We start from the raw sequence: 13,342 nt of genomic DNA on the forward strand, positions 1-13,342 counted from the left end.
AAAATAAATTATTTATTAGGATCTTCTGGTTTTAGGATGGGAGCAGTGGTTAATAACTACTTTAGTTTCTCAAAATTATCATGGCACTTATGACTCCATTCAATTTTTGTCCCCTTTTTTGGAAAGAAGTAATAGGATAGGCCAATTTAGAAAATCCCTCTATAAATATTATTTAATAACCTTTAGTTCCCATAAATGACCTGATATCAGCTACATCTTTAGGCACTAGCCACTCAATAATAACGCTAATATTTTCTAAATCCGCAACAACCTTTTCCTTAGACACTACATGTCCCAAATACGGCATATAATCTTGGTAGAATGAGCATTTTCTAAACTTATTGTATAGTTCATTCTCTCTATGTGTTTTAAGAACAATATGCAAGTGTTGATCACGTTCTTCCTTAGTCTTAAAGTAAAACTAGAATATCATCTATGAATATTGTGACAAATTTGTTAAGAAAAGCACTCAACACACTATTCATTAAGAACATGAAAGTTGTTAGTGCGTTAGTGAATCCAAATGGAAACACCATAAATTCATAATGTCCATATCTTGTTTTGAATGTTGTTTTATGTATATCTTCATCCTTGATCCTTATTTGATGGTATCCCAACCTTAGATCAAATTTTGAAAAGATTGATGATCCTTGGAATTGATGAAACAAGTCATCAATCTAAGGTAAAGGATATTTTCTTTTAGTGGCCATTTTGTTTAGATGTCTATAGTCAATACAAGGCCTAAGTGTCTCATATTTCTTCTTGAAAAATAAAACTAGTGAACCCAAGGGAGACACACTACGTCTTATGTACTTCTTATCTAACATCCATTTCAGTTGAATCTTCAACTCCATTAACTCAGGGATACTCATCCATATGGAGCTTTAGACACCAGTATTAATCCAGGAATGAGATTAATAGAGAAATATATATATCTCTTTGGGGGAAGTCTTGGTATCTCTTTAGGAAACACTCGTTATGTTATTGTAAAATAAGATACTCTTCCAAAGATGGTTTTTGTTTGTTTTTAGCTAAATTCTCCATCTAAACAACAAACATTTGATAGCCTTTGCGAGAAAATTTCTCTAGTTGTATGGAAAAAATATGCTTCATAAAAATAGTTCTTGGTACTCATTTAACTATGTAGTCCTCTCAATCATGATTAACACAGGTGAAAGACTTCTCTAAATAATTTAGAATTACTTTATGAGATTCTAACTTGTCCATCACAATTAGCACGTCATATGACCCTAATGGTAAAAAATTTAGGCTTAATTAAGTGTTCATTCCGTTTAAGTTCAATAAATATTATTTTCTTATTTCTGTCACTTCTCTTTTTGTTCTTATGGCTAGTTGTACCAGCCAAGATTGGCTTTCTTTTTCCTTTCTAAGTTCACACTTTTCAATTGTAGGAGGGAAAATGTAACTTAAGGAACATCCAAGGTCTATTAATACAAAACATTTTGTTTAGAAATTTTACCTTCGACTTCTACCATTGTGGACTGGTGGTATGCTTATCTTCCATCCATTTGCACTGATCCTTGGAATATTGTAGGCGATATCATTGATTGTTGAATCTTCTTGCAGATTATTTACTATTCCTTTTTTATTTATTGTATTTTGCAGAAAGCCTCTTCACAAGTGATTTTCATTGTAACCCTAGAATTTAATCGGTGCTATGGTTGCTTCTGAAAAGTTTTTATTTCCTGCTCTAACCCCTTGTTGACTTTTATGTCCTATATTCCTTGACTGGTTCACACTTCTGTTATAATTCCCTCCTTGATTTCTTCTGAAAGTGTTTGAAAAAGTTGGTTTCTTAAAACCTTTTTTCTTACTGTTGAACTTCTCATGGTTTTTGGCCATCTAACTTTTTGAGTTGTCACCTTTCTTCTAGTTTTGATTAAAACAATGTTTTTCCTTCCTTATAGTCTCACCCATAGTCTTTGGATTATTAAGTTCAATCCTTTCCCTATGTGACAAAGGTAAACAATTGTTCAACCTTTGTATTTTGGCCTTTCCTCCTTCAGGTATAGTACATATCTCAATAGTCTCATAAATTTATTTACAAATTCATCCATACTAAGTTTTCCTAATCTTAACTAATGGAACTCTCTAGCTTTTTCATCAAAATACCTTTCAGTTAGATATTTATTTTTGAATTCTATTTTAAAGAGTTTCCAAGTCAAATTTTTGCTTCTGATTCCTTTTATATCTTTGAAAACCATAAGGCTTCCTTACGAATCAACTAATAATTTTCCAATATGGCCTTCAAATTACTTCGATAATTATAGAACTCAAAATATTTGGACATATTAAGAAACCATGCTTCTGCTCCTTCCTCGAATTCACCATCAAAATTTGGAGGCATAATTTTTTTAAATTATACTTGTAGCTAAGATATAGTCCTCTTCTTCCTTGATAAAGAGGTCCTACTTTTATATCTCCTTTCTTCTTCCTCATCAAACTCATGAGATTGAGTTCCACTTAAAGTTATAGAGTTGTGTATGTTGATTCGCTCTTAGTTCTATTCTTGTGAGTTTTCATTATTTTCTTGTTAAATATGTTTTATTCTTATTTTCTCAACTGATAACCATTAATCCCCTTCCATTCTTATTTAGATTTGGATAACCTCTCTTGATTAAATTTTATGGTATCTAAGTCTACCTTCAAACTACACACTACTTGCAATAATTCAGATTCTTGGTTTTCTGTATTACTAGTTCCTCCACACATCATACCAATCTCAATACCAGGTTCCTCACAACCTCTAGGTCATCCAATGGAAGTCTACCCATTGTTTTCTTTAGCCATACTTCAAAATTCTCTAATAGTCCTTTGATAATATGATCATGACATAAATAAATATTTTTTTAGTTTTAAGACCCATAACCCATCATACCAATCTCAATACCAGGTTCCTCACAACCTCTAGGTCATCCAATGGAAGTCTACCCATTGTGTTCTTTAGCCATACTTCAAAATTCTCTAATAGTCCTTTGATAATATGATCATGACATAAATAAAATATTTTTTTTGTTTTAATACCCATAAAAGGCTCAATGTTGTTACCTACAGCTCTGATGCCATTTGTAATGATCCTCTTCTAACACAATTTTTTTCAAAAGAACTAAAGGAAATCAATTGACTATATAGGAAATTGTATTCCTTCCTTCTAAACTCATTTCCTTCTAGAATAATTTACCTTAATAAGTTATATAGGGGTCCTTGTGATAATGAACTTTCACCTATATATAATATCTTCTTTCTACAGCTCATATTTTGATATTTCATTTCTAAACGACTACCATTGTTTTTATTTAAATTCCCTAGACCCTTACTCATTAATTTATTTAAATTTCCTAAACCCTTACTCATTAATATGTTTTTTTTAGTCTTTGGGAATCTATACCAAAATATTTTCCTCTTCACAAGATTATATGAAATCTAAAACTTTCATAGATTCATTCATTAAATTTAGTGTTCACCTAGAGTCTTGTCATATTTTTTTTTTTTCTGAATTTGACTACTTCTATTATCTTACAAAGCAAATATACAAAAAAGTTTACATAGGGCAAGGTTAAGTGGATTTTCTTATGCGCCCTGGCCTTGCCCATTTTACAGCACCCAAAATGAATGTGTTCAAAATTGGGTAAGTTGTTGTACCACTGCTGACACTGTTACATAACATTGAAAGACTGACCATGTCTGGACTGAACATTTGATGCACATAAACACACCAGGGCCTTTTGCTGACCCAGACAAAGACAAAGACAAAGACACAGACAACTGGACAAAGACACTTGACACTTGGACATTTACATGCGACATTGGAACTATAAAGCCGACACATTGACAATATGACCGAATTGCACCTGAAAATCCCATACAAAACAGAAGTTACCATGACAATTTCATTCTTCATCAGTGGACTGTGGCTCCTCTGCAATTCTGCATCCGAAGTGGAGCGTGTTCTCCGAATCCGAGAGCTGAATGATCTTATGAGGACTGTCGTTTCGGGCAGGCTTACTCGGACCAGACAGAGGAGTAGCCGCACGCACGGAGGGGCCAGCTTCAGGATCCAAATTGGGGCCAGGGCGCTCCAATCCCTGCTTACCCTCACTCGGACCAGGCAGAGGAGTAGCCTCACGCACCGAGGGGCCAGCATCAGGGTCCAAATTGGGGCCAGGGCGTTCCAGTCTCAGCCCACCCGCGTGACAAGGAACCGACCAACCCGGCCCTGGAATGCGCTCGGGCTGGGCCCAACCAATGTCTGCACCCACCGGAAGGCAAGCGATAGGGGAGTCGTCTCCACTGGAATGCCGCCTATCCAACTGAGGCTCGATACCAGGTTCCACAGCAATTGTTACAATCAAAGAGGAGTTGACATGCGGACAGGGGAGGCGATACCTGAGCATGGGAAGCTCTCTCTGGCTATCATCATCAATAGGGCTGCTTTCCTTCTGCCCTCCAACTTCATCATTGCTATCCTGAAACCAACGGGGCTGCGAGGTGACTTCTATTGAAGAAGAAGGGGAGTAATGGTCTTCTCCTGGCGGCGCTCGGCCCTGAATTCCTCCCCTCCGACTACCCATTCTTGGCCTATCCCTCGGCATCCTTAATTCCCTTCCAATTTCAATGCTTTGAGCTTTCACCAGGGCCAGAGCAGCTCCCAGTGACAAGAGCGAATTCCACCACCACGCTCTGACTCCAGCCTCAAGAGTCCACTGCCGCAACGCCCCCGAGCTCCAAGAACTAGCTCCAAGAACCAGATTCGGGTACCAGCTCCAAGAACCGGCGCCAAGAACCCACTTCCAGAACCAGTTCCAATTACCTGTATCCGCCCCTCGAGCCCAAAGACAGAGAAAATTCACCTCTCGAACAACAAGAATCAGCAACAGGAAATTCAGCATATAGCACCAGTTCACACTCCAGCGACGGAGAACAGTCTCACAAACAACGTGCTCACAGACAACAGTCTCACCCCTCGGCTCTGCATTCACATTGCTGCTTGCGCAGAGGAGGGTCTCCCTACCGGACTCACCATACTCCCGCGGACATGCCATCCTCCTCAGCTTAAACTCCTCCATCACCCTGCTGCCCAACTGCCTCCCTCGAGCCGAGAAGACAGGCATTAATGCCTTCACTTCATCGCTCTTAACTTCATTAAAATCCCTTAACGCATGGTACCTCCATTCATTGAGGTCGTGACACCCGGCCACGTGATGGCGCGTGTCGTGCTTACGATACTTAATCACCCGCATCCGGGATGATGAGATCCTTCTTCGCCAGAGAGATACAGTCATAATTGAGCTTGTCATCTTCGGAATTGTCCAGTGATCCAGCAAAATAGGAAATGCCTTGAGAGGCTCCTTGGTTGGCTAATCTGTCTGCCACCTTGTTCGCTGTTCTTCTTACATGCTTGAACTCTATACTCTGGGTGGTGTGAAGCTTCTCCTCCATGGATTCTAGTCTGCTTAATAATCTCCAACTCGTGGCTACCTTGGTCGCCGGCGTGCCTGCTTGGAGTCTTTGGGCGGCGTTGATTAGGATTAATGAGTCACCTTCTATTTCCAAAGGGAAGTAGTTGTGTTGTTCTGCAATGCATAGTCCTCTCCATAAAGCTTCTAATTCGGCCACATTATTGGTATCTTTACCTAAAGAACCATAGAAAATTTGGATTATTTCCCCTGTGTGATTTCGGAAGAGTCCTCCATAACCTGCCAGCCCTGGATTTCCTTTGGCCGCCCCATCGAAATTCATTTTGTAGGTTGCAAACTCAGGGGGGGACCAGCTAGAAGGAGAGGAGCTGCTGATAGTGGGTCTGGTACCTTCTTTTTGGAGCGTTGAGAGATTTATGTTCCAAGCCTTCAGGATCTTGCATTCTAATGGAGTATCTGGCAAATCCGTGTCTGACCATGATTTAAGGGCCAAAGTTTCTTGCAATTGATTGGTGAGAATGAACCATAAGGCTTCCATGGGCCTGGAAGAGTTATTAAAAATTCTGTGGTTTCGTTCTTTCCAGAGAATCCAATATATGAAACCTGGTAGGAGTCTCCACAAGTGGTTGAGAAGCTGACTTTTGTAGGGAGAGGGATCCCATTTCCTTAAGTTTTCAGCTATATCTTCTGTCCTGGCATCTGTTCTCATGTGGCAGCTCTCTACTTTCCCCCATATTAGCTTTGCTAACAAGCAGGATTCCATGAGATGTCCTATCGTTTCAGAGGCAATGTTGCAGTTCGGACATCTTGATGGCCCCACGAAACCTCGTTTTATCAGGTTGTCCCAGGTTAATGTTCTTCGTTTGCTAAGCAGCCATAGGAAGGTGGATATTTTGGGCCAAATTTCTGGTCGCCAGATCTTTTCCCAAATCGGGTCCTTGATTGGTTGGTTTCCATTATATCTGAGCTGATGGGCTTCTTGAGTCGTGAATGTGCCTTTGTGTTTGTGTCCCCATCTGAGTCGGTCCTGTAGAGAGGAGTACCTGATTTTCCTGTATGATAGTTCCTCCTCTATGTCCTCATAAGTTTCGCTTTGCCAATTATCTTGCCAGAGACTGGCCTTCTTCCAGGTTCTGAAGTCAGTGTTATCAGAGTGCTGCCAAAACTGATTGACTTGTGTGAGTCCTGCTTGTTGCATCTGCTCTTGCCAGAGAGGCTTATGAAAAACTGTTGTCAGTCTGGGGAGCTGCTGCCACGAATCCTCCCAAAATCTGGCTGAGTTTCCTGAGTGTACCTCCCAAAAACAATGTTCTTGAATGAATTTACTGTGAGGTTTGGCTGCGTTCCATATGGGAGATCCTTGAGTAGTGGAATTGATTCTAATTAGATCATTCCAATGGCTGCCAGGGGCATATTTGGCCTGCCACAATTTGGCCCATAAGGCATTTGGCTTGGTGATCCAGTTCCACCACATGCGAGCCCCCATAATGTCATTGCTATGTAAAGGGTCTCGAAGTCCCAGTCCCCCCTCAGATTTGGGCTTGCATACATCAGACCATTTTACAAGTGCCCACTTTCTGTTGAGGCCCGACGAACCCCAGAGAAAATTTCGCTGTAGATTGCGGATTGATTTAAGGACCCATTTAGGTGCTGCTAACAGAGAAAAGAGATATAAAGGCAAGGCTTGGAGAACCGACTTGATCAGGACAAGCCTACTGGCTGTGTTAAGAGCACGAAAGGTCCAGTGTGAGAGTTTGGATTCCAACTTGTCAAGAAGAGACTGCCAGGATGAGTGATTGATTGCAGCCGCAGCAAGGGGGGCTCCTAGATAGGTCGACGGCAGTTTAGAGATGGTAAACTGCAGAATTCTAGCTATATTTCTTTGAGTGGAGAGAGGGGTGTTGAAGAAATATAGATGGGATTTCGAAGAGTTGATGGAGGTTCCGGAAGCTTTTGAGAAGATGGAGAGCAGGGATTTAAAAACCGAGGCTTCCTGTGAGGATGGGTGGCCAAATAGCAAAGTGTCGTCAACAAATTGTTGATGGGAGTGAGGAGGAGAGCCATGAACTGAGATTCCTTTTAACATTTGAGTGGAGATGGCTGCCTTCAACAGTCTGCCAAGCCCTTCGGCCATGAGAACAAAGAGAAAAGGCGATAATGGGTCCCCTTGTCTAATGCCCCTTGAAGGCCGAAAAGGTTGCGAAGGAGAACCATTTAGCAGTACAGAGAAGCTTGGGGAGGAAATTAAATTATAGACCCATCTTGTCCAAGTATGACTGAAGCCAAAAGCGATAAGCATTTTTTGAATAAAGTTCCAACTAAGTTTGTCAAAAGCTTTTGATAAATCTAACTTGAGAAGCATACCTGGCTTTTTGAGAATCTTGAGGGAGTGAATCACTTCATTTGATAGAATGATCCCGTCCATAATTTGCCTTCCCTCGACGTAACCGGTTTGTTCCGGTGAGATGAGCAAGGGCAGCAGAGGTTTGAGCCGGTTAGCGATGACTTTAGAGATAAGCTTATATATGACGTTACATAATGCAATAGGTCGAAAGCTTTCAGGCTTGCTTGGTTCTGCACATTTTGGAACTAGCGCTATGAAGGTAGTATTGAGAGCTGGAAGGATCCAGTGCATGCTTCTTGATTCTTCCACCAGCTCCCAAACTTCTACTTTGATTAAATCCCAGAATGCGTGGTAGAAATTTGCCGTGAAGCCGTCCGGCCCCGGTGCTTTGCCATCCTTGAGCTGGTTCATTGCTTCCTCAATTTCTTTCAAGGATGTAGGCTGGAGTAATTTGTTGTTGTGCTCCTCAGTTATGATTCGAGGAATGTGCTGAGTGATGGCTTTGATTTCAGCATCTTTGTTTCCTTCCGGCTCTTTAAGGATATCTTGAAAGTAATGTGTTAATTCTTTTTCCATGTCTTCATGGCTTTCTACCCTTTCACCCTGCGGATTGTTGATGAAGGTGATGTTATTGTGCATGCGCCTCTGAACAGCTGTTCTATGAAAAAAATTTGTGTTTTTTTCACCTTCTTTTAGCCAATTGATTCGAGATTTCTGCTGCCATAGAATTTCTTCTTGCTTTCTCCTTTCTTCTAATCGATGCCAAAGGATCTGCTCTTGCTGTGACTGCTCCTCAGTGCGGCCTTCTTTAATGATGGTTTGCTGTAGCTTCTCCATTTGTTTTTCCAGCCTTTGTCGGTCCTCCTGGATGTTGCCGAATTGGGTTTTGTTCCAAATTTTAAGAACCTGCTTGAGGTTTTTTAATTTTTGTTGAAATTGAAACATTTTGGCCCCTTCTGGAGGCCTGTAGGCTTTCCAGGCGTCCTCTACAATCTGCCGGAATTTTGCATTGGTGAACCAAAAAGCTTCGAAGCGGAAGGGTCGGTTGCATCTTACACCAGGCCTCGACCAATGAAGCACAATGGGCCAATGATCTGATCCTCCGTGTGGTAAAATTGACGCATTAAAATCTCCGCCCAAGTGGATTGCATTGTCTGAAAGGAGGAATCTGTCAAGCCGAGAGGCGATGTGATTGACACCACTGCGCTTGTTGGTCCAGGTGAAGATCCCGTTGGAAGTTGGAATATCCATTAAATGATTGTCCTGAATAAAGTCTCTGAACCCTTTGCTGTCACTTTCCAATCGTGATCTTCCCCCTGTTTTCTCCTCTAGCGTTTGAATGATGTTGAAGTCTCCACCGCTTATCCAGAGCGGGAATTGTCTGTTCTCATTCAAACTGGACAGTGTGTTTAACAGATCCAATTTGTGTTGATTATTTTGCGGGAAGTAAACATTGGTCAAGTGACCATGGATCTGAGTTCCTATAAGATGAAAGGAAGCTTGTATGAGAAAGTGCGCAGCATGGAAGTCGTAGAGATTGAGGACCTGTGGATTCCATAATATTGCTAATCCACCCGAGGCTCCTGAAGCGCCGACTGACATTAAATTACTGCCAGCCCAGATCTTGTTTCTTACCTTGTCCATGGCTATTGTACTTTTTTTGGTTTCTTGAAGAAAAACTATCGAGGGTTTTTCTTGCTGTATCAAGTTCTTGATCATCCTAATTTTTGAGGGACTGTTGAGTCCTCTTACATTCCATGAGACTAGCTTCATGGTAAATGGGACGCAGGTTTGTAGAACTTAGTCAGCTTAGGGAATCTCCCTGATTCCATAAGCATTTCCCCTACTGCAATGGTTCTTTGCAGGTCCGTCTTGCGCCCTCTCTTCTTGTTGTCTTTGAGTATCTTTTTTGCATCCCATGGACTTCCGCCTTGTATGCCTAGATGTTTGTTGTGTTGAACCTTGGTTAGGACTCCTTCCAGTCTCTCGATTTGCCATGGAGGAATAGAATTGTATTCCTTTTGCTTGCAAGCTGTTTCAAGTTTTAAGATGTCTATGCCTTCTATGATGATGTTCTCCGGATCCTGTTCCATGCTGCTGGGAGCATTCTGGTCCTCCTCCTCTACGATGGTATGTAGACTCAGAGCTATTGCTGCATCCATGTCCATGTCAGATTCTAGTTGCTTAGGATCCATTCGAGCTTTCCCCTTTCCGACCAAAGGGGCGCTAGGATTTGAATCCTCCTTAGGGTTATCCTCAGGGGGAGATTGGGAAGAGTGCCCAGAGTTGGATTTAACCGCAGATTTATCAGCATGGGGAGCCAGGGAGGAAGAGGGCTGAGAGTTGGAGTCCAGAGGCTCGCCGCTGAGAGGATCCTGGTTGTCAAGAGGCGAGAACTTGTTCTTTGCATCAAATCTGTTAGGGATCTCAGGGGCGCCCTGATGCTTTTTGGAATGCCGACGGCGGTTGGGTATTGAGGTAAAGCCTTCTGAGTCTGTTTGAGGTTCTGAAGGATGGGCTTTGGAGTACTGATTTAGAGGGCAGTCCCTAAATAGATGCCCATGTGCATGACACTTACGGCAACGAAAAGGAATATGCTCATAATCAAGAGTTTGTTCCCATTCAAAATCTTCGTGAAGGAGACTTACCGAGTCTGCCAAAGTCTTGGCCAGGTGCATTTTGACGCAGATTCGGGCATATGAAGTAAATTTGCGCTTCTTTGTCTCCTCCGCTACTTTGATGAAGGTTCCTAATCTGTTGCCAATGTCTGCGAGCGTTTCCTCCTTCCAATATTCCACTGGGAGTCCGTACATTCTGATCCACACCGGAGCCCAGCTGAAATCTTCTTTGTTCGGGTCAAATCGAGGCTTCCATTCTGTAAGGTATAGTCCAGAAGAGTTGAAAAAATAAGGGCCTCCTTCGAATACCCTAGTTTTGTCTTCCAGGCAGTTAAATATGGCTGTGAAGAAGCCCTTTGGTCCTAGTTGCAGTGTTACTTGTCCCTTTGGTTTCCATTTGGAGTCTATCCAGCCATTCAGGGCGCGTTCTGTCGGCCAGAAGCCTAAGAATTTGCCTATCAGAGCGTGGTCCTGCATGTGCTGTATTTCTTCATTGATCCGGTGACTGGGCAATTCAATCTTGATACGCTCTGTCGATTTGGGAATGCAGGTAGCCGAAGTCGCCTTTGGCTGTGACGCAGAGACATTTGGAGCCTGTTCCGTTTCCGAGTCCGTGGCTACAGACTTGTCTGCAGGGATTTCGTGATCACTAGCTTTCGAGCTTTCTTTCTCGCTGTTTGTTTCAGGAGGAGGCGGCGGCATGCGCTTTGCTTTCCCGCTGGAGGAGTCATTCGAAGGAGGGGGGGCAGAGCCCGCCCCTCCTGCAGGTGCAGCCATAAAGGAGTTTCAACCAAAGACTGGCAGCTTGTCGTGTATTGACAGGGTTGAACAGGTAGGGTTCAGAGATGGCGGCAGGGGCCTGTGCATCCGTAGGGTTGCAGAGCTCGACAAAATTATTATTGATTCAAAATATACCAATATCTGATTAACTTAGCCATTGGAGTGTCAACCATTAGAGTGTTAGTTTATTCTGCTTCTTTATCTATAAATTGGTCTACAAATTGCTTCGAGTCTTGTCATATTAACTCTAAACAAATTTACCATTAACTCTAAATATTAACTCTAAACAAATTTACCATTAACTCTAAACAAATTTACCATTTACCTAAAATGCCTTTTCAAAGTGTATTTTTAATTCATTGGATTTATGTGCATTTTCAAAGTGTATTTATAATCCATTGGATTTATCACATATAAATATTTTCAAAGTGTATTTATAGTCCATATAAATATTTTCAAAGTGTATTTATAGTCTATTGGATTTATCAGATATAAACAAATTTACCATTAACTCTAAACAAATTTACCATTAACTCTAAACAAATTTACCATTTACCTAAAATGCCTTTTCAAAGTGTATTTATAATTCATTGGATTTATGTGCATTTTCAAAGTGTATTTATAATCCATTGGATTTATCACATATAAATATTTTCAAAGTGTATTTATAGTCCATATAAATATTTTCAAAGTGTATTTATAGTCTATTGGATTTATCGGATATAAACAAATTTACCATTAACTCTAAACAAATTTACCATTTACCTAAAATGCCTTTTCAAAGTGTATTTATAATTCATTGGATTTATGTGCATTTTCAAAGTGTATTTATAATCCATTGGATTTATCACATATAAATATTTTCAAAGTGTATTTATAGTCCATATAAATATTTTCTAAGTGTATTTATAGTCCATTGGATTTATCACATATAAATATGTTGTTTCTTATTTACTAGCATATGCATTTTCAAAGTGTATTTATAATCCATTGGATTTCACATATAAATATGTTTCTTATTTACTAGCATACTTGAGTTATATATATAATGCTACTTTATTTAGTTAGACTAAGTTTATAATAATGCCATCATCAACATTGTTCTTAACTTTAGCCAAGACCTCCATATCTTAATCTTATAAACTTATGCCATATTTTGATTGCAACGAACATACCTTATATATGTTAGTTTGGATATAGTGTATTTCTTCCACCTTTATTAATGATTATACTTGCAATCGTTGTTTCAATGTGGTATTTGTCCCATGGTTTATACAATGATTTTGATATAGTTCATGAAATTTATGTGAGTCTTCTCTAGATCCTTCCACATGCATACATTTCATTCCTTTGTGATTCCATGCATGGTCCTTTTGACCTAGCAAATCAACTGTTGTGATTTGACCTATCGAATCAATGGTGTTTAGAGATTTAGGGTTTTACCTGCAGTGTAATGACTGCCCCATCGGTTCCTATTAGTTCGTTAATTTTCTCATTGCATTCAATAGCTTACTTTTATGCAAATCAATTTCTCGAAGGTCAATTTCATGAATAATTTCATGAAAGAACCGGTGTTTCACCTCCACCATTTTTCATATTGGTAATTCTTTCAAACAAGTAGTTGTACATTGATTTTCTCAAGGGCTTAAATCAGAAGAAAAATTTTCTTTTTACACTGTACACCTTTTCTATCATATTCAAGTTGTTCTATCATTAGATTTGTTAGGGTTTAACCTCTTTTGGACTAAATTATTCTTCTCATTATTTTTGTTGGGTTCTTCCATTACATTTAAAATTGTTCTCTGTCGACGGTTTACTACAGAGCTAATGGCATTAAAAGTTTACGAGAGACTATGATTGTAACAATAGTCTCTTTCTTTTTCCTTTTTAACTAAATAGTACTTTTCAAGTTATCTTCTGAGACAAAATTCTTCATTAGTTCTTGTTTCTTTTAGGATTATTCAAATATAGAATTTGGGTTTTTATATTTATGGCTTGGAATTCATTTACAACCTTTTTCTCAGAGATACATTTCCTTTATAGTGAATTTACTGGGATTCTATGTTTAGTACTCCTTCCCTTAGATTCAATGAATTCTTTGAATCCGAGGTGAAATATGTAAAGTGCTCTCTCGTCTCCTAGTCATATGTTATATATTTTCT

The 13,342-nt window shown here is 40.0% G+C and overlaps 1 protein-coding gene across 1 annotated transcript; it reads right to left on the bottom strand.

Moving 5' to 3' along the window:
- Positions 1 to 5,247: 5,247 nt before the first annotated feature.
- LOC149238043 (uncharacterized) lies at positions 5,248 to 9,426 on the bottom strand. Its single transcript, XM_089369454.1, has one exon. The coding sequence runs from the start codon at positions 9,424 to 9,426 to the stop codon at positions 5,248 to 5,250; it is 4,179 nt and encodes a 1,392-aa protein (XP_089225580.1).
- Between the last annotated feature and the right edge of the window lie 3,916 nt (positions 9,427 to 13,342).

This window comes from Pinus tabuliformis, chromosome 8 (genome assembly GCF_031772625.1).
Source record: "Pinus tabuliformis cultivar Carrire ecotype Pingquan chromosome 8, CPIR1, whole genome shotgun sequence".
Taxonomy (NCBI): domain Eukaryota; kingdom Viridiplantae; phylum Streptophyta; class Pinopsida; order Pinales; family Pinaceae; genus Pinus; species Pinus tabuliformis.